The sequence below is a fragment of the Lacerta agilis genome, chromosome 5, assembly GCF_009819535.1.
Source record: "Lacerta agilis isolate rLacAgi1 chromosome 5, rLacAgi1.pri, whole genome shotgun sequence".
NCBI lineage: Eukaryota > Metazoa > Chordata > Lepidosauria > Squamata > Lacertidae > Lacerta > Lacerta agilis.
The window spans coordinates 28,252,405-28,276,294 of record NC_046316.1 but is presented as its reverse complement, the minus strand read 5'-3'; the positions used below and the strand labels follow the sequence as shown (position 1 = coordinate 28,276,294).

The 23,890-nt window shown below is 43.8% G+C and overlaps 1 protein-coding gene across 1 annotated transcript; it reads left to right on the top strand.

Moving 5' to 3' along the window:
• Window positions 1-35: 35 nt before the first annotated feature.
• Window positions 36-12,234, top strand: EIF4EBP2 (eukaryotic translation initiation factor 4E binding protein 2). The gene is made up of 3 exons (XM_033149099.1): window positions 36-476; window positions 9,363-9,539; window positions 11,424-12,234. The coding sequence occupies exons 1-3, from the start codon at window positions 329-331 to the stop codon at window positions 11,453-11,455; spliced, it is 357 nt and encodes a 118-aa protein (XP_033004990.1). The 5' UTR covers window positions 36-328; the 3' UTR covers window positions 11,456-12,234.
• The last annotated feature ends 11,656 nt before the right edge of the window (window positions 12,235-23,890 follow it).

Here is a 23,890-nt window from a genome sequence, read left to right as displayed (position 1 = left end):
GCCGCCGCGTGTCCCCGCCTCCCCTGGCGGCCCCCTCGTTTCCTGCTGCTGGCGGAGGCCGAGGGAGAAGGTGGCGGTGGAGGCGGTGGACGGAGGTCAAGAAGTGCCCCGCAGCCGGAGCGAGACTCGTCCGCGGAGGAAGCGCAGCAGCAGCAGCAGCAGCGCCGCCGCCCCCACCACCTCCTCCTCCTCCTCCTCCCGCTTTCCTTTCGTGTGTGTGTTTGTGTGCATTTGCTCCACCGCCGCCCCCTTCCTCCTCCTCCGCTTCCCTTTGCAGCCCCTTCGCGTCTCTTCCTCCCCGCAGCCCGGGACAATAGAAGCAAGGGAGATGTCCTCCTCCGGCGGCGGCGGCGGCCACCAGCACAGCCAGAGCCGCGCCATTCCCACCCGGACGGTGCTCATCAACGACTCCTCGCAGCTACCTCATGACTATTGCACCACGCCCGGGGGGACGCTGTTCTCCACCACGCCCGGAGGTAACATCAGAGCAGTAATAATAACCCTCATCATCTTGATGCACACGGGCCTTGCCAAGAGCTGTCTGCTGTGCATTTGCTAGCGGGCATTGCAAAAGGGGGGCGCGAGCGCGCGGGGTCGGGCGCCCTATAGGTCGGGGTGGAGGGAGGAAGAAAAGGAGACGTCGGAGGGGCGCGCGCGCTAGCGAGCATGGCCAACCAGGCTTTAAAAAGGGGGACGAGGCCGTCAATCATAAATGTAGCGGCGGGGTGGGCGTGTAATTTTCTCTTCCCCCCCCCCCCTTAATAACGTTGAGGAGGAAGTTGGGAAGCTAAGTCGCTATCGCAGAGTCTCCAGTCCATATGCTGGAAGTCCCCTTCGGTGGGACTTGCTCTGCCCGGGTCTGCAGGGCGCCCGCAAGAAAGACGCGTGTTAGCGCGCGCCCCGACTCATGGCGGCGAGGTGGTTCTCTCTTTCCCCCTCGTTGCCGGAAAGGGGAAGCGGCTTTTGGTGTACAAAGCATGGTGGGGAAGGGGGAAGTTTGCCCCCAAAGCTAACGGGGAGGCTCTTCCCTCACTCCCTGTCTCCCTCGCTCCCCGTCTTTAGTTAGCATTGCCGCTTTCCTGGGCCGACCCGGGTCTAACTAGGCCGCGCTCCCGGTGTGCGGGGCTGCTGGCGGCGAGTTATTTGTAAACAAGGCCCAGGAGCCTCGAGGAAAAAGCCCGTGACGGTTGCACAATAGCAGGGGAGGAGCGCCGAGGCGGGCGGGGGATTTCTCCGACAGCTGCAGCCCCTGGAGGGAGACGGAGCGCCGGCTCCGCCGAGGAGTCGGCCACCCTCCCAAGACACGGGGAGATCGAGGAATCCCGACCAAAAGAAACCGTGGAAGGATAACCCTTTTGTAGAGCTAGCCGGAGATACGGATTGTGCCGCCACGTTGTTGTGCCAGCCACATTTTGCACAAGCCTCTGTTCAGGCCTGTCCCTGGGAATTCAGCCTGCTGCTGCTTTTTCCTTAATGACTTTGTTTTAAAACTTAAAAGGCTCGGGCGCCAGAACCTCTGCGATCTTGTATGTTTAGGGCCCTATAGTAAAATAAACTCCTTTGCTCCACCCCGAATAATTTATAAATGCTGTATTCTTTGGCGTTTTACATGCATTGAATACTGTACTGGCAGAAGGTATGAAGGCAAGGCCTGCAAGATTCCTCATTTTACTGGTTGAGAGCTGGTTTGAGATTACAGAACAGAGCAGTGTTTCTCTCACTCCCCTCCCCCCTCCCCAGTTGGGTAGGCATTGCACTTTTCCTGCTTCACAGCCCAAAGCTCATTGCTGAAAAATGTGGAAGTAGGTCCTGCATTCTGAGCTGATTCTTTTTGAAAGACAAGACCAAAACAGTATCTAGGACTTGGAAACTGCAGCTTGTCTGTAGCCCAAGCATTAAGACTTGGTCTGAAGCTTAGTTTATTTTCCAGCCACTTAAAAAGGCAGGCATTAGCAGCTTTGTTCACCTTTCTTTTCATTATATATGCTTGAAATGCTGAATTGCAAATTATGGTGGCATGTGGCTTTCATGGCATTAGAATCATGGCAGCTAACAAAGTTGGATCTGGACCTCAAAAGCAGGTGATACAATAAATCTTTCAAGTCCTTAAGCCTTTAAGGTGTCAAAATGTTCTCCTTTTCTTAAACTAAATGGTGACACTGTGCTAGTTCCATACCATTGTTCTCTGCCCAATTTATCCTTCATGCCTGCCTTTGGCTGCTATTCATGTCATGTACACATGCTACTTTGATTTGTGCATACGTAGGCATTATAGATTGTGGGCCCCCTAAACCCTAGAAATTGATAAATGGTAGGGATTTGATGATTTGGGGTGTGAAGGGAGAAATGCAAACTGCAGAGGAATTCCTGGGCTAGTCTATGCAAAACTACCTGGCCAATCTAGGGCCATTAAGAAACCATTGAGGGTGAACAGAGGCAGGTTTGGAAGGTTGCCAGGGTAACTGTGTTTGAGGTGTCAGGAAAAGGGCATCTTGGTAGCAAGGGGTTCTGGGAAGGAGAAGGAGGAAGAGAGATTGGAATCCATCTTTGTGCAGGCTGGCTGCAAAGCTGACGGGGACTTCACCAACAGTCCACCATGTCTCAGTTCTCCAAAGGAACACAGACCCTGGGAGAGTGCCTGGAACCCCATGGAGTTTTGCCACCAGTTGGCAGAGAAAGGTGGAGGCACCCAACTTTTGTAACATAGAATCGCCGCCTTTCTTGCTACCCACTTTGGTGAGTCCTGGCAGGCTTGTAGGTTTAAAAAAGCTGCTTAATTTTACCTTTGCATGCAGCTAAAATTGTGCCTCTTTGGAACGGGGCTATCTGTGAACCTTCAAAAAGGCCTTCTTAAGGAGCTGCAGCTTTCCTTTTTTCAATAGTAGATTTCCCTCATGAACTCATTGCTTCCTGCTTTTCCCCTTTTAATCTAATCATTCCAAATTAGTCGTGATTTTGGGCAGTACTCATCTGTTTCTTTGACACATGGTAATTTGCTGTCCTGTGTGTCTGCGAAGGCTGCTTGCTGAATGAAAGTAATAGGAAGGGGTGTTATGCATAGAACAGTAGTAGGAACCTCATTTCAACCCCCTTCACAGCAGCCTTCTAGAAGCCACATGCCTCTGATTGGCAAGGACAGAGGTGAAAGTGGGTGGAGCAAATAATGTAAATTGTACCACTGTACTAGTTTCTACATGCACTCACCCCCCCCCCCACACACACAATCCTTGCCCCAGGCAAGCAAGAAGCATTATCAGAAAAAAGGGCACATTCCTGCAAGGCAAAAACGAGGGTGCCAAGTAGGGTTTGTGGGGTTTGTGGCTTGGTGTGGGGGTCGCTATGAGGAGAGCCCCAATAGCCAAGTAGAGAGGCGTAGGGGGCTGCATATGCCCTCCTGCCCTGAGGTTTCTCATCCCTGGCATAGGAAGTGTCAGGTTGCAAATTTTTTATTCTGTTTTGATCCAAACTTGCTGTGGTTGGGGATTTAACTAATTAAAATCAGTGACACGTTCATGCACTTCCCTAAAATAGTCGCTAATATTCTACACTTGGAACAAAATGTCCTTCAGTGATTAATTCAGTTATAATGGTAAGATTTTATTTGTGCACACTTAGAGCTCATGCAGATCATATATAACATTACAGTTCTCTAAAACAGGTTTGGGGAACCTCTGTCCCTCTAGATGTTGCTGAACCACAACTCCCATCATACCTGGCCATTGACCATGCTGGCTGGGGCTGATGGGAGTTGAAGTTCGAAACATGTGGAGCGTACCGAGTTGGGTAAGGCTGCACTAGATTCTAGTGCCTGTTGGTTTGGGGGATTTCTGTAAGAAAAATTGGGCTAGGTTTTCCTTGCTCTGTTCCAGCAAGATACTTGCATTCTTGAGTAAAAGTGCATACTTGGGGTCACTTGTCTATAAAGACGTAAAAAATCCGTACATGTACAAATACAATATCTTGCTTTATCATTTTAAAATTCTTCACTGGACAAGGGGGTTCTTTTCTTCCTTTCTTTTTAAAGGTATGCCATGCTAAACTGGTTGACCTACCCTTATCTTACTGAATCTGTCTAGGTCATTCCTACACTGAAATAATCATGAAAAGGGACAGAGCCTGCAGATCAAGCTGGCCTGTCTGTAATTTGGCTTTGAAAACAATGTTAGGTGCATGAAGCTATGATTCTATGATCTCCAAACATTTATATTTTCATAATTGGAACCCGGGGCCTTGTTTTGCTAGGCCACTTCTACTGTTCCAGGAATTGGAGCGAAATAGCAAGCATCAGAAACTGAATATTACTCCTGAGTGTAGCTGTAGATGTGTAAAGGAGAAGGGACTTAGAAGGACAAAGTATCAGCTTGCTTCTTAGGAGTGCCAGCAGTCATGAGGAACTGACAAGGGGCAAAAAACACAGAAATTTAGCAACATTTGGATTGTTTCCCCAGCTTATACAGAGTTTCTTCAGTTTTGTTAGAAGAAAAATTCCATGCTCATTCTGATTTTGTTTTGTTTCGTTTGAAAAGCACTGAGTGTGCCTTACTACCTGCCATGGACACTGGAATGTTGCCCAGGTCAACAACGGGGGGGGGGGGGGAGGGATTAGATGGGTTCCAGGAGCAAAGAGACATGAATGTTCAAGTATTAACACTTCTGCTGAAACCTGCCTTGAAAAGCAACCTCTCAGCAGGCCTCTTAGGAGACTTGTGGGCTGAAAACTTCGAAAACACAGTGTATGTCTCTCTCTCTCTCTCCCCCCCCCCTTTCAGGCAAGGCGCCTACTTATTTTCCAAGAACTAAAGAACATTGCCACTAGACAATCACAATCGTAATAAAAAAATCAATATAAACCATTAGGGTTTTCCAATAGCATTTCTAGCTTTGTGCTTTGGAGAGGCAATGACTGTTCCTTGTGCCATTGGTTTCTTCTCTCCCCACCCCACCCCTATATAGCTGCTAAGAAGACCTTTTAATTTATAATCACTACAGGCAATCCTTGATCAGTGACTATAGGCCTCACCACCCTGTCATCTTCAAGTTCAAGGGAGAAAGTAGTCTTCAGGCCCATTATTCCCTCTGGATTAAAGCTGCGAAACACAAGACACGTGTACAGATACTTCTTAGTTTCAGACTGCTGCGTTGCTTGGGGCGGTCAAGATCAAGGGCCCAGAGTTCTAAGACTTTTCAGGCACAGAGATAAACTGATAAGCTAGCACATAAAAATAAACTTTGTGCATGTTTGGGGTGAGAGGTAGACTACAGGATCAGAATCGTTCTTGTTGACCTCAGTTCCCCTGAGCTTGTAGTCTTGTGTTTGTTCTGTTCAAACACGAAGAGGGTTTTTTTTCCGTTTGGTACAGGATACAAAGCATTTTTGTTGCCAAGTAGCCCGCCCATGGGTGAGACATTTGAAATGAACAATGAAAATGGGGGCAAAATTGCATTATGCTGCTTTTTCAGGAACTCGGTTTGGGATGGTGCAATAAGTGAGCTGGCAGATTTGGCTAGGAAAACCCTTACATTGCAATGCAGCATTGCAAACGAACTGTTCTCTCTCCCCCAGTATTATTGCTTATCTTGGACCATAGTAGGGTAGGGTATTTTGCCCCTGTACTTTACTTATTCAAAGCTACAGTTTACACATACTGTGTATATCAAGTTTGAGTTTAATAAAGCCACCACACTGGGGGGGGGGAGTTTATGGATTATAACTTAGTTCAGTTCAGTTATGGGTAGAATTTAACAGCTTCTTTTTTTAAATAGTATTTCCAAGTGATCAGCTATTCTGATATGTGCTTCTTAGCCTCAGCTTGCACCTCTTAGTTTCAAATGCCTTTGCTTACTTTCCTTTTTGTATCTGTATTTTTATGAGGTTAATGACCAGAAAGATGACTATGAAACTGGCCCTTGAGCTGTTCCTCGGTGTCAACCGCAGCATGTGTTGGTTGCATTGCTGTCAGCAGAGAACATAACAGAACGCACAGAGCTGCCTTTTAGCCAGCCCTTCTCCTTCCAGTAGGCTTTTTGGACAAGTTAGGCGTCTAAATTCCACCGCTTGCAATGCCTTCACATATAATGGGGACTGTTATGCGGACGTTAAGCTACTACTTGAAAGGCAGTGCCACTGAACTCAGTCGTACCTTTTCCAAGATAAGTGTGATCGAAGTGTTGTATTGCAAGACTGAGCTGGCTCAGCTAGTAACTTTGGAAGGGAATACCTTTCGGCAACAGAATAGACATCTTCGGGGAAGTTACTGGGAGGGAGATATATCTCCTGACCATGCTTTTGCCTGCCCCTACTCCTTCAGCAGAGAAACCTCTTGAGCTCAAGTCCAGCAATTGGAACAAAATGTATAAATTGCATAATTTTTTCTTCTAATTCTTTATCCTTGCTGTGCTTTTCCTCTTGCAGAAATGGGGAGTTTGGGGTTCTGATTCATTGTAAGCTGGTTTTAGAATAAATACTGCAGATTAAAAAATGGGGGAGCTGCAGAAAAAAGACTGCAAAGCAGAGAGAATAGGTTCCTGGGAATGTGCTAAATGTTGACAGCAACAGGTGGTTACTGGAAACTTCAAGAGCCTTCTTTCTAGGTTCTTAAACAGAAGCGACTTAAACGTTTCCAGTATTTTCTCCTCTTAAAAAGCTGTTAGGATTTTGCGTGTTTTATTTTAATCTTGTAAATAGGTCTGCAAAAGTTGCCATACCTCAAGCCTTGCTCTGGTGTACGTTTTAAATACCTACCTTTATTCAGTTTTGTAACATTTGTGGCCTGAAAGAAAGGTTGGCAGTGCGGGGAACAATTCTTGTCTAGTTTACAAAAGCTTCCCTTGCTGTTCCTTTAGAAATGTTGCTTACCTTTCACAGCTGATTTGGGCGAGTGGCTGTTTACAAGCCTGGGTTATTCAGTTTCTGTATTACCTCTGCATCCTAGGAATGTGCACAAACGGTGCTGTTATAAGGGTTTCACTCTCCTAATCTTAGTGGAGCATGATTCATCGTAAGGGAGGAAGCAGTTGCTTAGCTGTGTTGGGCCCAAGCCATTAAAGGGCTCTTAGGTCACACAGTAAAAGCCACAGTTTGGTTGTTTGTAGTACTTCTGCAGCCACTCAAGCAATTTTGTTTACTGACTGCAGAAGGAAACTGGAGGCTTAGGTGTATAGCTCCAAAAAACAACAACACAAAGCAACCCTAATGGGAGGGATGGTCAGATCACAGGAATTGAGCCAAATGATGAAGATGGGATTTAAGAAGTGCAAGAGGTAAATATGTGACCAGATATGGGGAGTGGGTGGGTTGGAAGAGAAGTATGTGCTTCCCTGCCTCCCTGTTAAGTTTTTAAAAGTCTTCTCCTGTTTCTGAAGTGTTCGGCCTTGCCTCACTTTTTTCCGTTTTGCATACAGAGATGGAATTCATTCCAGACTGGTGCCCCTTGGTTTCATTCAAACCAAACAACCAGATAACTGCTGTTGAAACTATACAGTACTGCTGTTCAGATAACAGCTCTGCTCTTACTGTGAAATGAAGCAGAGTTCATGATATTGCCTTCCGAAAGGAGCTCTGCGGTAACAGAGAAGAACAACTTGTTTGGTTGGCCACGAGCATTTCCTGTAAATATACAGTCCCCAGAGTTTTATTGTTATGTGGCATGTGTTGTCAGAGACAGTGTTAGAAACTGGGATAGAAAAGCTAGGGGCCAAATGGCTTCTGGAACCTGGGTTTTGGGCACCAAAACAATGTTTGGTCGCCACTTTGGGGGAGGGGTATTTCGGCAGCACTATTTATTCTATTGATAAGCATGAATTAATATGCAGTTCACATGACACATTGTTATTATCACATTCTTAGCAGAAATGGTTAATGCATGTTTAATTTGCTGTTTACAATGAAAATACTGGTACCATACTTCAGTTTTCAAAACACTCTACTCTTTATTGTTAAACTCCTTAATATATTGTCTATCCTTGAGTATCAACCAGGTGCAAAAAAATGGCAGCTAGACTTTAGGCACAAAATGCACCTGGTGCCCTGCTAATTTTGAACCCTGGTCAGAGACACAAACTTCTCTGTTTTCTCCTTGTATTCATAGAATCATAGAATTGTAGAGTTGGAAGGGACCCTGAGGATCATCTAGTCCAACTGCTTGCAATGCAGAAATATGCAGCTGTCCCATATGGGGATCGAACCTGTGACCTTTGTTCTATCAGCACCATGCTCTAACCAACTGAGCTAGCCAGGCACCTCAGATTAGAACATGAACCCTGCTGGATTTGAGACCAAGGTCTATCTAGCCCAGCGTGCTGTTTCTCTCAGTGGTCAATGTCTGAAACTACCAAGAAACCACAGGCAGGGCATTAAAGCAAGTCTCTTCCCCTGTTGTGTTGCCCTCAGCACCTGGTATTCCAAGGCACATTGCCTCTCAGCATCCCTTCCTGTTGAACTGATGTGAAAACCACATGCACCCTTAACAGGACTGCAGGGAAGCAGCATGAGGAGCCCCCATCTATATCTACATGCTACACATGTAGTCAGACGTGTCATCTTTAGAATATATAGATAAGAAAACTGGTTTTCATCTCTCCTAGGAAATTGGTATCCATGCATCGTAGTCAGTGAATGCTGTTTCTTTAAAAAGAAAATAGAGCATTACCCACTCAGCGTGAAAATGGCAGTCTATTGATTCTACTTGCAGTACAGTTCTAAGTCTGTTCACTCAGATATAAGCCCTAGCTCGTTCAATGGTAGGGTTCCCATATTTCAAAAAGTAAAAACTAGGATAGCCTGAAAGTTGTTGAGCTTTGTTTAGACGAACCCCAGAGTTGTTTTACTATAAACATGATTTTTCGATTGAATTGCCTAAGATTGAGAACAAAGCACCACCTTTCGGAAATCCCCGCACCCCGATGTCAATTCCGGATGTATGGCAGCCCTATTCATTGGGTTTTATTCCCTTGTAAATAAGTTTACTCTCCTGCCAACCTAGCAGTTCGAAAGCACATCAAAGTGCAAGTAGATAAATAGGTACTGCTCCAGCAGGAAGGTAAATGGCATTTCCGTGCGATGCTCTGGTTCGCCAGAAGCGGCTTAGTCATGCTGGCCACATGACCCGGAAGCTGTACGCCGCCTCCCTCGGCCAGTAAAGCGAGGTGAGCGCCACAACCCCAGAGGAGTCCATGACGACCTAATGGTCAGGGGTCCCTTTACCTTTTAAATAAGTTTACTATTTGCAGCAAATTAATTAGCAAGCTGATGAGCTTATATAAAGACTTGGGACTTACTAGAGTTATTATATAAGTATTGTTTGTAACCTCATCTATTGGAAAATGATTCTGATAGGCCAATTATCTTCTTCCCCCACCCCCAGGTACCCGAATCATCTACGACCGCAAGTTTCTGTTAGATCGCCGAAATTCTCCCATGGCTCAGACTCCTCCTTGCCACCTTCCAAATATCCCAGGAGTTACCAGCCCTGGTACAATGACTGATGATTCCAAAGTGGAAGTAAACAATCTGAACAATCATGACGGGAAGCCTATAATTGGTAAGAGCCTGGCTGGAAGTAAGGCACATTTTGTTGTATAACTTTTCCATGATTGACTCTTAGGGTTTTGTAAAGTTTTGCTTCAAAATCATGTCATTTCTTTCCTCAGTGCAGCATATATCTTTTTATTTCAAAGTTTTGGGATATAGTGCTTTTCTTTGCCTTTAAGGAGCCTCTGCGTATGGAGCGCAGACTCAGTGAACTGTTGCACTGATCTTGTGTGGGTTGCTTGTATGCTGAATTATCACCCTTAGGCTATTAAAGACTCTGTAAAAGCATCCGTTGATTGACAAACAGGAAACTGCCTCCTGTTCTGTCATAACTATTTAACATTGGTGAATTACTGAAAGATTGTCTTGGATTTTGGATGGTGTGGTGAAAATTCAAGTCCAGACGTATGAGGTTGTAGGTCACACAGTCTCCGCCTGACACGATCTCCACCTTTCCACACCCATGTGGTTTTGGTAACATAACTTGCTCGCATAGACTAACTGGAGCATGAAATATCCATTAGGAGAGCTAGATTTCAAGCCATTCATTAGGACTATTGGCTGCAAGTGTATATTTAGGCTAAATGGGAGTTGGACAGCAAACCTATAGTGGGGGGGATGAGGCCAGTGGCTTCTGGCATGCATTTTAATATATTATTTGACTGGTCCCAAACTGGAGTTATTGGTATTTGTATTTAAAAATGTGTGGATTTTGTGATTTACAGGCACAACATCAGGAAGATAGTGATCAAGTTCACACCAGAAACAAAAATATAGAGCATGCTATATATATGTACTATATATATGCCCCCTGCTTCAGCAATGATAACAATAATTAACACAAAATCAGATCAAACAAATCAGTAAACAGCAGAATTATAAAAATAGGACAGCAGAAACAAAGAATAAAAAGCAACTTAGCTGACTAGTCTTTGGAAATAGAAAGGTTTTTACTTGGCGCCTGGAAAAGGGATTGTCAAACTGCAGCCCTCCTGAAGTTGTTGGACTACAACTTCCATCAAATATGATCATTGGCCATGGTGGCTAGGGTTCATGGGATGGAAATTGGAGCCAAGGTTAAAAGGGGGGCGCGGATTCAACCACCAATCACAAAAGAGAAACACACATTATTTCAAGCAAAAAAGTGGGAAGAATAAAAGAATATAAAATGATATGCTTTTTTTTTCAAAGAATGAACTAAAACAAATAGTATTCCTCATCCCTGGGAAAAAAGCCTTGTAAAGTTAAGACAAGCGATGGTCAACTTTAGGCCTACCGTACGTTGATGGACTACAACTCCCATCAGCCTCTGCCAGCATAGCCAGTGGTTAGTTGTGGTCCAGAAATGTCCGCAGGGCCACATTTTCCTCATCGCTGCATTAGAATGAAGTAGCACAATCTTGAGGATGTAGAATAAATTGTACCACTTCAGGATACAAAAAGTGTATACAGACTTGTATGGATTGGTATTTTTTCGATTCTCTCTCTCTCTCTCTCGCTCTCTCTCTGTGTGTGTGTAAATAAAAGTGACAAAATGTGGAGTTTTGCTCCACATTATCAATTTCATAAATTCATATATAAACACCAGCAGCTGCATACTCTTATCTGGAAATGATTCCAGACCAATCCTTTCTGCTGTGCTGTTTTTCTACTTAGAAGGAATTTTGTTTTTTAATGCACTCGTGTGCGCGTGCACCCCCCCCCCCCCACAACTACAATCTGAACAGCACACACCCCTGTCTCCTTATATGTATTAATGAGGCCTGCTTCAGAAGTCATGGAGGGCTGACAGAGAAACTCGCTGTGCCTCTTAGGAGGACACTTAAAATTGTACATGTGTGATGCTTCCTCAGCCTACTCCATACTGACTTGCGTGCTCTTATCCTTCAACCAGGTGATGATGCTCAGTTTGAGATGGACATCTGATCTTCCATGAGGGGCAACCATGGGGAGACAGCAACTCCTGATCACCTGTGCACATCTGATTTGGCCAACAGGATCAACAACTGAAGGGTGGAAGAAGAAGCTGTTTTCCACTGGAATCTTCACTTCAGCTTTTGAAGTGCCAAAGGATAAGAGGACTATTCACCCCCCCCTCCCCTTGATTCCCATTAGCCATGCAATGCTTCCCTCCTCCTCCTCCTTTGTTCCCTCCCCACTTTTTGTTTTTAACCCTTTCATATCCCTGGTTTGTGACTGAATGGAAACCCATGATACATTTATAGAGCTAAGGAGTGTCCCTTGGCTTCTCGCACTTTAGAGACAACTTACCAAATCATGCACACGCGAGAACTTGGCTTCCATCAGCATTTGGATAATTATTGCAAAAAACAAAACAAAACACAACACAAAAAAGGGCCACGGAAGGGGTGGATATATGCTTGAAGGGACACAACACTGCCATTGTTCTCCTCTCCCTTAACTGCTGTCAATTTAATCCCAGTTGGTAACCTGTTTCTGTGTATCTTTCATTTGTGTGTCCAGTGAACTCACTTGGGTTCTTCCGCTTCTCCTTACTAATTAGTATATCTCGACACTTGGTGGGGTTCTGTCTTGTACAAGGGCTTTGCTGTGACGCCTTTCCAAATTACAAGTTCCTGTCCTGTTCCTTTAGAAGAACAGGTGGGAAACCTAGAAAGAGCCACCACTCAAATCATGCATATTTCCTCCTAGTGCCTCCTAGAAACTCCCCATTTCAAACAAAAAAACACCCTTCTCTTTTCAGCTTCCTAATTTGAACCCATCAGTGTTAAAGGAGAACCACATTTCTTTCTGAGTTAATACCATACTTGATGGTCCTCTGGACTGTTTGTCCTCAAGTCTACTCTTCCCATTTTTTGCTGCTGTTAACATCTGCCGGATTCTTTCCAAGTCTACTATCGTGCCAAAAGGATTCATTGAAACACCCTGGCTGTGCTTGACATGAATAGGCTTTGCAAGAATCTAGTGCTCTTGCATAAGCTTGGGACACCCTAAGATTTACTTACTGGGCTGTTGGAATATGCCATTCTGATTTCATGATGTGTGAACTTCAGAGGATTTGGAGCGGCGGGCAATCAAAAAGTTGAGCAAAACCACCCAGCTGTGATCCTGTTCACCCATCTTCTTGCACATTTCCTGAATTCACACATTACTAAATCAGCTGGGAGAGCAAGGTACTCTTTAGTTGCTGATGGCCTCACTTAATTCGATTCTTATGGGTGAACTGCTTGCCTGGGCCTGAAAGGGAGAGAGCCCACTCATGGGAATGATAAGGCAGTTCAGGCTACCTTGTGAGAGTGGATGAGTTCATGCCTTGGTTGCGGTGCTAGCCGACAACTTGAACTGTGTAAAAATGCATCTCCCTAAGGCTGCAATATTTTGTCACATTTAATTGGATAGATCGATCCATTAAAACCCATTTTCTCGAGTAAAAAAAAACCCAACCTTTTTTAATCTGACTATTTTTAGTGCGAGTACCTAGCAGAACTTACATGCAGGCAGCCGAAGAGACATAACAGGAAGGAATGTTTCGAATATGATGCTGCTTATGACACATGGCGTGCGTCATATGCCAGGTATGCCAAGTTCCCCTCCCTGCAAACAATTTTTATTAATACGCACAGTTGGTAGGTTGATTTACATCACACTCCTATGCATGTTTACTTGAAAGTAAGTCAGGCTTGGAACACACAAAAAGCGTGTTCAAGAAGACAGCTGCTAAGGTTCCTATGCTTAGATGTCACCCTTCTCTCAGGTACCAAGCGGTTGATGGTTGCAGTGGTTCATATGGTATCAGCAGTGCTTTTTTCTGAGGGAACGCATACCCCTAAACATTTCGTGAATCTTAAGTTTGGCCTCATTGACGGGCAGTATTTAAATATGAGTAGGAAAATGAGAGTACCCCTAAACATTTTTTTAAAGAAAAAAAAAGCACTGGGTATCAGTATGCCATGGCAGCCTCTTTCCTGGGGCAGGATCTCATTCTGCTTTGGTAGTGTTTGCAAATGGGATGAATGGATCGTACGATCCACAGTGGATGTCACAGTGTGATGTGGCAATTTCCCCCAAGGATTTCATTCGGTTGTAGCTTGGTACCCCAGCCTCAGGCAAAGTGGCAGCCACGCTATACTTGTAACTTCTGAATCGGTCCTGGGAGTTAAGCTGAACACAAATGAATGGGCATTGGTGACAGAGAAAACTTCCAACACATGAACTCATCCCTTGGAATAGAATTCTGCCCCTAACATCTCTTCTATAAATTGGCAAAGATCTTACCTCTTCTTGTGATTTAAAAGGGAGGGTTTAGTAACTTTTTTTTTTCCTTTTTGCCTGCACTAAAATGTGAATATAGGAGCAAAATTGCTTTGTAACTGTTGATCTCTCAGGAATAGGCTCTGCTTGCAATGTTTCTGGGGAAGGCAACACTGCCCCTTATAAGTGGTGGTGCAAAAGTGAACTAAGCTGTGATAAGCAGAGGGGATGCTCTTCAGCCGTGTTGCAAAACTTCCTGATTTTGCTTTGTTTTTGGTCAGGGTAGTTCTGAAGTGCACTATAAGTCCAGCCCAGAGTCAGGGCACAGTTGAATTTCCATCCTTGCTCTTGCATAATTGCCAGCAGTTGTTTCTGGAACCTCGTCGGCTTTTCTGTTGATGAGGCAGAACAGAGACCGTCTGCTCTGCAGTGCTGACAGTAGTGGAACTCAGATTTGTCTATGAACTAAGCCAATTTAGGATGCAGTCATAACCCCATTTACCTGGGAGTAAGCCCTGTTGAATTTAGTAGGACTTAACCTTCAGGGTAGACATTGTTAGGAATGCGCTGTTAGTTGGTGAGATGGAGAAAGAGGAGGAGAAGAGCTGTACTTCAGGTGTTGCTGACAGCCACTTTTCTAATAGTATTTTTCAGAAACTCTCTTGGACTAAAGGAATGACTTCAAACTTGCACACACTTCCCAAATTTCCAAGGGGTTACGTACTATGAAAGACATTTGGTAGTAACCATTCCTTCCACTTCATAACAGAAAGTATATCCCTTAGCATGAAATGCATCAGGACTTTCTATGTGTCACAATCAGTTTTGTTGCTGCTGCTGTCGCCTCTGTAATCCTTTGGACAAAGATAAGGAAAGAAAGGCTATTTGGATAGTCAAGTGTAGATGATCATATTTCTCTTTCTTGCTCTGCAGCAAGTTTCCTGCATGTCTCCAGGCAAGTCTATTTGTGCCTCAATTCCCCACTTGTTAAGATGGGGAAAATAGACTCCTACCTCACAGGGTTTTTGTGAGGATAAATTGGTAAATATTTGTAAGGCACTCTCCCCCACCACCCACCCCCCAAAAAACCCTGGCAAGAGTGCCACGAAGAAACCAATAAATCTTACTTTTAATACCCAGCCAGGTGGTTCAGTCTTGGCCATGAAAGAAGAAAGGTTGCTAGCATCTCCTGGATTATTTCCCTATGGTGAACAACTTAGTTTTTAAGAGAGCATCATTTTGATGGAACAAAGGCTGAAGGGCCAGCAACAGTTGCTCTGAGAGCTGAATGGGCTCCTTGGTGCCTTTCCTCTGCAGAGGCTATGCCAGAGGTTTATCCCCCTTGTGCATTTCAGTTGCCCAGTCCCTTTTTGCCTGTGGCTTGGCCTGCCCAGGGGAGTGAGTAGCCAAGCTGCCCAAGGAGAGCACTCTTTCTGGGGAGATGGCAGAAAACCCTTTGCCCGTGACTCTGTTCCATGCTGAAGAAAAGGGCTGAGATAAAACAGTATAAGGATTGGGGGAGCTATATGAAAGGGCCCTGGGCTGCCGGCTGCCCATCACTTCTCTAGCATACAGCAGTGCTGGGCTGAACCAACTGAACACTAAGCCTACACAGCAGCCTTTATAGTTCTGGCTGTCTAGTTTGAGGGAGGGGGGAAGAGTCCTTTAAATGTCAGTGCAATTGCTGTTCTCTGTATAGTCTTCTTGCTGCACCATTTTATTCAGAGCTGCATCCTGTGCTTCCAAGTGGTGCTCCGGTTTATGCAAAGATCAAACCGATTCCCCATCAGGTTGTAAGTTGTGGTTGATTGAACAACCACAAATACATATTCAGTGGCTTGCCATTTTAAGACGACAGACCACTCAGGCACTCCAAGCATGCCCTTTCCCGTTACTATTAATCCTGATTCCATGATACAAACCAATATGTAATTTGGAGGTTGTAATATTTATTTACCGCTTTCAGTCAGGTGAGACAATGGAAATTGTTTCTGGTCTGTGTTCCTGATACAGGCAGCCATGTTGCATCACAGATGCTGCAGGGCAGTATTTAGATTAGTAAATACATTTTGGGGGTTGAGCGGTTTTGAGGACCCTGGAACTCATTTTTTTTTAAGGTGCAGGAAGGAGAGAAGAATTGGTCACATGGGGATAATTTTAGTAGCTTCATGAAACCAAACGCTGTGCCCCCCAGCTGATCATTAGACTTAAGATGAGGCAGCTTTTGAAATGGCTTTCCTGGTCTCTTGTTTCCCCAGGTGTAATCATAGGAATGCAACCTGCCTAATTAACTTTTAAAACCATTCTTCCAAGAGTTGGCGCGCTAAGCAGTTGAACACCGCATGCAGAAGACTCGTTTTGTAAATCGCTGTTGCTGCTCTGGTCATTTGTGGTACTTGTCTGTAGTTGACCAGAGGAAACTTTCGAAGAAGGTGGTTCTTTTAGGCTGTTTCAGTAATGCAGGCATGTGTGAGCAGAAAGGCTAGTACAAATCATTTCATGGACAACTGCAAGGCTGGATATAGGACACAACTTTGGGTAATCTGAACATCTTTATTTAAAAATTGTGCCTCTTCCCAACAGTTTCCTCTTGGAAGCTAGTGGGGGAAGCAAATAGGGCAGGCCACATAGTCTTCATATTGGTTAGTATATTTTATCCTAAAACATTGATTTTTTTATTGAAAAGGGTTTGCCAGAGATTTGAGTTTTATTGGAGCCCTTTGAAAATAAGATGCTGTCATTTCCTTCTGTTCCCAGCTCTGCTCAGTGATGTGCCTTTAATTGCATCCCTTAAATTGCCGATTTCTTAATTTATTTATTTTAAATATTTCGGGTTAAAACAAAACAATGCAGAATTGGGACCCTTTATATACCGGTACAGGTCATCCTCCTTCAGTGCTCCAAGAATCCATGAAAGTAGGATTTCTAATCAACCCTTTGAAATTTCGTCTTGCGAAGCACAGTCGGAGGAAGCGCGGTCTTACGAAAAAAAATCGCAAAACGAAAACGTCACAGACATAGGAAAATTAATCTTGCGAGTCACCCTTTCGTTAGCGAATGCCTTTCGTCTAGCGAGGCATTCGTCTTGCGAGGTACCACTGTAGTTGTATTGAGAAGGCACATTATTCTTTCCTCCCCACCCCCCCCCCATTTAAAAACAGTAAAGGTATTCCTTATTTATGAATGTGGCTACTATAGAGGTATACAGTGCCTATAGGAGTTCTGCAAGGCCTATAGAAACCTGTCTTAGAGCCTGATCCATCCTATGCATGCTTACTTGGAAGTAAGCACCATTGAGTCCACATAAGGTTACACCAGCTGCTTTTTGAGTTTCCCTCTTGGTTTGCGTGTGTTTTGATAATAGCGTAGCACATCATCATCCCATTACAATATCCCATTAAGATCTTGTAACTTCTGGAAATATAAATCTTCATTGGCATGGAGCCCAAATGAATTCCAAGGGCCCCTGCATCATTTTGATAGTTTGGAGCTAATGGAACAGATTACAATCCACTTTATGGAAAGTTGCACTTTAAAAAAAAACCAACAACAGTGCAGTTTTCTGCAACTGCACTGAGGAATAGTGTTTAACCCTTGGCAGTCACTTAAAAATGTTTGCTGCTGACTTTTATGCTGTAATGATGTTACTTGAAAGATTTCTACTTGATGGCTGAGTGAGTAAAAAGTTAACAAAAAACAACCCGACAGCAAGTTAATATTTTTACCCCCACAAACTCAAAACTGCAATTTCTTATATTGTGTCTTCCTCACAATGTCACCACCAAAGCTATATGATGGGTGTTTGGATCTCGCTTTTTAAAATAATCTTTGGGTGGCTGAGACTCCCAAGTGCTGTTGTGACAACTCTGATCTATACCAGTCATTTTGGGTTAACGGGGCTGCAATATTTAGTCTATCAAACATTTTGGTCAGCTGAAAAAAGGAACAGTAGATTGAAAAAATAAACTTGTAATACAAGTACTTATACAAATTGCAGTGAAAACACCCATTTTAGAGTCCCCCCCCCCTTTGTGAGAGAAAAGGGGTCTTTTAAGGCAATGTTACCCTTTATTTGGTATTTTTTAAAAAAGCTATTGTATATGCAAATATATGCAGTTTTAATTAGTTACCTGACTAAAACTTAACAATCAGCTAAGATTTATTTAATCACTTGACAGCCTTATTGATCAGTCTATATTAGCTTGTCTTTATGCACACTAGTAAGTGGCGAGTCAGGGATGGCCAATGTCTGTATTCTGTGGCTGTTCTGGAGGCCAGAAATGGTGTTTTGCCTCCCAAACTGGATGGTGGCCAGGCAGATTTTGTAATAAATGGTGCAGTCTCGCAGTAAAGGAGCATCACAGTTGTGTCTGAGCCTAGACATCGCATGCAAAAAGCCAAAGAGAGTTGTAGCATGAACCGTATCTCTTGCTTACCCCACTTGCAAACATTCCCACCCCACCCCTTTAGTGCTGAAATTGTAGGGTACTTTTTACTATGCCTTTGATTAAAGTACATTAGGGCCACTAGCTAATACAGTATTGGAAGATTGGGAACTATGAGGCTACCCTGGAAGAAGGAGTATAGCTGCCCTTATCGCCTAGTGTAGTAAGGAAGCAAATTGTGGCTTCAAACATTGCGACGTTATGAAGACACATCCGACATGGCACAGTGGTATATGATTTTGGGGCATGTTGCCAGAAATACCTAGATAACATGCATTTTGGGTGCGCCTTCATTCTGAGATAACCAAGGTGTACAAAACGCCATGCAAAAAAAAAAAGATGGTAAATGTAGTGCATACATTGGCTGAAACCTGTGGTTGGAGTAGGCAGTTTTCTGCTTCTACTTGGCTTCTAAACTTCCAGCTTTCTGACATAACTGCCACTGAAAGGAAAATGTGCCAGGAGGCCTGAGCCTCTACTATGCCTTATGTTTCCAATGCCCTTCCTCACCTATATATAAAAAAACGAGTATTCAAGCTCCAGCACCTGACTCGTCTTTGTTTCTACGTTAAGTCTTGCACCGTGAGTTTCTTGTTGCAATAACAAGTCAGGTCCTGGGTTTTCAAAGAGCACTGTTGTTGGCCCTTAGCTAAGATTGGATATTTGGGCTTGCTGTACCTGTAAGAACCTTTACAGCCCTCAATAATTGTTGCTTTAGTAAGCCTTTTGTTCTTACACCTTTGTATTTGGGAGCCACCAGCTGGCTCTCGCAACCAAGGGTTTGGTGCAGATGAGTCTTGAGTGGAGTAGAAAGATTGGGAACTGAGCCAGTATTTCATTTTAAAGGGGGATGATTGTGATGGTCTGGAATCAGTAGTCTTATCAGGAAAATGTAGTTTCACTTTTGCTTAATTTCCCCCCATGGGTAAATCCTGATAGGTAGCTCACCGACTCACACACATCACCATTTTTTGTGACATAGACTAGAATTGAAGATATTCAAGTACTTAACATTGTTAACTTCTACTGTGACTTAACCTCTGTTGTATTAGTAACACCTTTAGTGTACTGAACTAACAGCAACATAATGGATGCTTATATGTGGCCTTGGAATCTGTTCTGTGTTATGCTGGAGTACCACATTTATTGACTTTGAACAGAAACCACATTTGGAAAAGTTGGCCAAATCAGTGGTGGAGTTCTTCGTACTGTCACCAAAGATCACTTGCACAGCGTAGTATCAAGTTGTACAAGTATTTCCACCAATGAAAAATGTTTCCAGGCCCCAGTTAAAAATCACATCCACTATTACTTTAAGTGTCACATTCTATGGTATTTGGTTGTGTACATAGGATGTAAGTTGCTAGTGGGATTTACCACTGTAAATCAACTAAGGCACTGGAAGGGATGCTAGTTTCCTTAAGAGACCCAGAGAATGTTTGAGATTTCACATCAGTAGGCCATTTCTTGCCCTGGATGCCTTCAAGCAACCAACACCAATTTCACACTGGGGAGTGACATTCTAATGTCAGCCTTGAGTTCCTGCTGTCCACTGCCATTGTAGCTCTGATACTTCTCTTTGCAATTTCTGGTGCCTCTCAACCAATGATGATACTGTCCTTGAAATTTCAATAGATTGTTTTATTTCCACTAGTATAGTTAGCCATTGATTATATTCAGTATTTCACTTTAGGTCTCAGGACTGTGCTAAAACATTCTGGAGTAGTTTTGTAGTTGGGATATTTTGGCGTCAAAGATGAAGAGATGTTTCACTCCTTTTTTCCATATGTGCTAATTTTATTTCTCTCTAAATGTACTTGGCTGATTGATGTAGCAATGAGTTTTAACTCAGTTCTTCTTTCTCTCCTTGGGCTGGGAGAATAGTCCCTTCTGCATTTCCGTAATTGTTCATAATGGTAAAAGAGTTCATACAGGAAACTTTGATAGGCATTTTGAGAAGTAAACTTTTGTTTATGCCCCTGTGACATTCTGTGAACTGAACTTGATCGCAACAGTTCATAAAATGGATTTACAGAAATTGGCTGCCCCTTATGCACATTCTGTGTGGCAATGATCTGCTTGCCATTTTCTTCTTGTCTCCTTCATCCTGACGTTATGCTGCACAGAAAGCTTGATAGGTTGAAAGATTGGCTTTTGATAGTCATCAGCAAAATTGGGTAACTGTGGAAAATTATAAATCTCTAGTGTGGAGAAAGGGTGAGTGCAAAAAAGAAATATGTATGTGGGTGGATGCTTATACACACACACAAATATATATTATTTTATAGAGAAATAAAGAACTGTGTTAATGCTTTTAATGCAGGGAGAAATTTTACTTAGGGCTGATCATAGGGAATATCTGGTTTATCAGAGCATATATTTCACAAAACCAGCTTTACAACATCCAAGGATAGTTTATCTTGATCCCAAAATGCAAATGCGACAGGAACCAGGTATAAAAAGTATGTGTGCAAATCAAATAAGATGTGGAAGATTTCATCAGCATCTTGGTCTGTGTTTACATCAAGAACACAACAGGACTTCCCTTCCTCCTCTTGCAATCTCCCTCTCTCATGTCAATCTGCATCTTCGCAGGATGGTAATCCAGTGTGCCTTTCTTCACCTTAGACAGGAGAAGAATTATTAACATTTGTGGGGCAGCTTGTTTTCTGGGTTTTTGTGGCCTCCTCGGGAGAAGTGTGGAGGCTGCTGCCAATAAAATTACTGAATGTCCCTGACATTTTTTTAAAAAAATGGTTATACCTGTCTCCTTCCTATTTACTGACCATTTCCTTCCTCACCTTCCATATTCTGTCTTTGTTTAAATGTAATCTTGATTTAAAACAGAAGTCGTCTGAACAATCCTTGGGCTACTTCTGTACAAATCTGGTTTTTACTGAAACAGGTGTTTAGGGAAAACACTCTCACCAATGGTTGCTGTTACCATGAGATCAATAAAGATATTGATTATATCAAGCTACAGTGTTGTGTGTTTTTCCATATAGAATCAGTAAGAAAATGTGGGGTTGAGGATAGCAAAAGCCAGAGCTGAGCACCACATTTCTCCTCGAAGAAATAAAACTCGATAGAAATACAGTCATACCTCATGTTGCGTACGCTCTGTGTTGCGTACGTTCGGGTTACGCACCTCCGCAGAAGCACAAGAACTCACGGACTTGCGGGTTTTTTTCTTTTTCTTCATTCATGTTAAGTACGCCCGGGTTACGTGGTGCGACCCAGAATGGATCGCGTACGTAACACGGGGTACCACTGGACAGAATAATGGGCAATAATGGGATTTGTAGTGAATTATTATATAAAAAGTAAAGGGACCCCTGACCATTAGGTCCAGTCGCAGACGACTCTGGGGTTGCGGAGCTCATCTCACTTTATTGGCCGAGGGAGCTGGCGTACAGCTTCTGGGTCATGTGGACAGCATGACTAAGCCACTTCTGGCCAACCAGAGCAGTGCACAGAAATGCTGTTTACCTTCCCGCCGGAGCAGTACCTATTTATCTATTTGCACTTTGACGTGCTTTCGAACTGCTAGGTTGGCAGGAGCTGGGACCGAACAACGGGAATTCACCCCATTGCGGGGATTCAAACCGCCGACCTTCTGATCGGCAAGCCCTAGGCTCTGTGGTTTAGACCACAGTGCCACCCACGTCCCCGAATTATTATATAGCATATAATAATTACCAAGAGACCTTCAACATCCATCATTTTGTTGATCATCACAAAGTCCTTGCTAGATAGGCTGATGTTACTGTTAACTATTGTGTTAGAACTGGTACTACTGAGTAATGCAATAGGCCATTCACTTTGAGAACCTGTTCCCCCCCCCCACACACACACACACAGATGGGAGAAGAATACCAATAATCAATGGCTTATATTTTCTTTGATATTTTCTTGTGAACCTAAATTGGCATCAGAACATTTAGATCTTGTTTTAGGAGGAAGTTCATCCCTCTTCACCAAAACAAAGACATCTCCATCATCATTGCCACAAAAGTTTCCTCATTTATTCCCGTTTCTTCTTTCAGGAACATGAGGGTGATTTCCTGCATAATTTTTACCTATCAAGAGTGACAATATAGATATATTTTAATGCTTATTTATTGAACAAGACATCCTGCTCTTACATGGAGTTCCAAGTGGTCTCTCAAATTAGTGGTCAGGTCCACACTCAAGTTAGCTTCGGAATGCAATAGCTTCTGGTATCCACAGTCCATATACCAGCTCCCAGTTACAATATTTACAGTCTACTGAATGTTTACATATGGCATTGGAGTGATGCTCTTATTTGGCTACAGCCATTCATAAGCAGAAACTGTTTTCAATGGAAAGTGTTACCTAGGGCCAGCCTTTCAATTAGAGAAGTGTAATATCTGCCTCAAAAGTACAAGTCTTGCAAAAACTGACTGACTAATGAACAGCAGCTGGCTGCTTCTCCTGTCAATACTGACACCCTCAAATTTAGCTTCTTGAAGCCCTGGGATTCTGAGGAAGTGGTAATTGCAGTGCAAAAGTCCTGCTGTTGCCTGACTGGGATTGGGAAGGAGATACAAGGAGACCATAGTGGCGCTGGGGTGGGATGCAGTATGTCCAGGTTGGGAAGAGGAGAAAGGTGTGGTTCACAGAGCTGTCTTCTAGAAAGGACACAGGATGGTCTGCTTTATGTACATTTTGGGAACTTGTTTTCAGTTTAGCTCATGTGAGGACCTGCAACAGAATGTTGCAATGCATCCTCCACCTAGTGCAGGCCAACTTTTCACCTGGGTTTTAACCACCCTGGAACAGGAACTTTATAGGCATGTTGAGCTGAGGGCTCTGAGAAGTGGTGAGAAAGTTCTCTGGAAAGCATAAGGACAGTATTCCCTTTCTTCACTTCCCTACTCTCTGCAAACCTTCCACTGTAGTATTACATAATGCTAGCCCTGAACCCGAGCTGATTATTGTCAAATAGTGGGCATAGTGGGAAGGTTTCTGCAAAAAAGGACCGTGTCCTTTTCCGTTCACTTCCTCCAGGCCTCCCCTTCATGGGAATGATATGTAAGCTCCTTAGAGAAGTGAACTCCTTAGAGAAGGTATAAATGTAGCACAGTGAAGTCCCTCATGATAGAAGGCATTGTATTGCTTGGGGGGTATACAACTGAGGAGCTCTTGCCTATCTCCTCAAAATCCACATCGAAGTCCACTCTTTCATGGAACTCCAGTTCTTCCAAGTTCAGTAAGTCCAGAGTTTATTGTGCCTTTGCCTCTTGGTGACTTTTGGGGTCTCCTGCATAACATATTGGCAGTGGATATGCTGGGCCTTGGTAATGGGACTGGATTAGATCCAACAAACTGAAGCTCAAACCAGATTAAGTCTGGGGCACTGTTAGTGGGCAGTTCCATAGACTGGATGGATGAGAAGTTTAGCTGCTCTTGGTCATTGTGAATCACATTGGAAGGAATAAGGCAAAATGCAGTGACCAGCAGCGATTGGCTCAACCCCCCACCCATGTACAGTATAGGAGAAATCTTCTTGATGTCCTGTGTTGACAGATGAAAGTTGGAACGCTGCTTATTTTGGGACTTGGATGTGGGCCATACAGTGCATCGGCAGGATGATACCACCTATGCTGATTTTGCATCTCGATCCCCAGCTATTAACTAGGAAACTTTCAGTTGTCTGCAT

Bases quoted from the DNA above. Each gene is read 5' to 3' on its own strand.
- EIF4EBP2 (XM_033149099.1), top strand. From the start codon at position 329: ATGTCCTCCTCCGGCGGCGGCGGCGGCCACCAGCACAGCCAGAGCCGC. The intron at 477-9,362 runs GTAACATCAGAG...CCCCACCCCCAG, and splicing joins GTTCTCCACCACGCCCGGAG to GTACCCGAATCATCTACGAC. The intron at 9,540-11,423 runs GTAAGAGCCTGG...TCCTTCAACCAG, and splicing joins TGACGGGAAGCCTATAATTG to GTGATGATGCTCAGTTTGAG.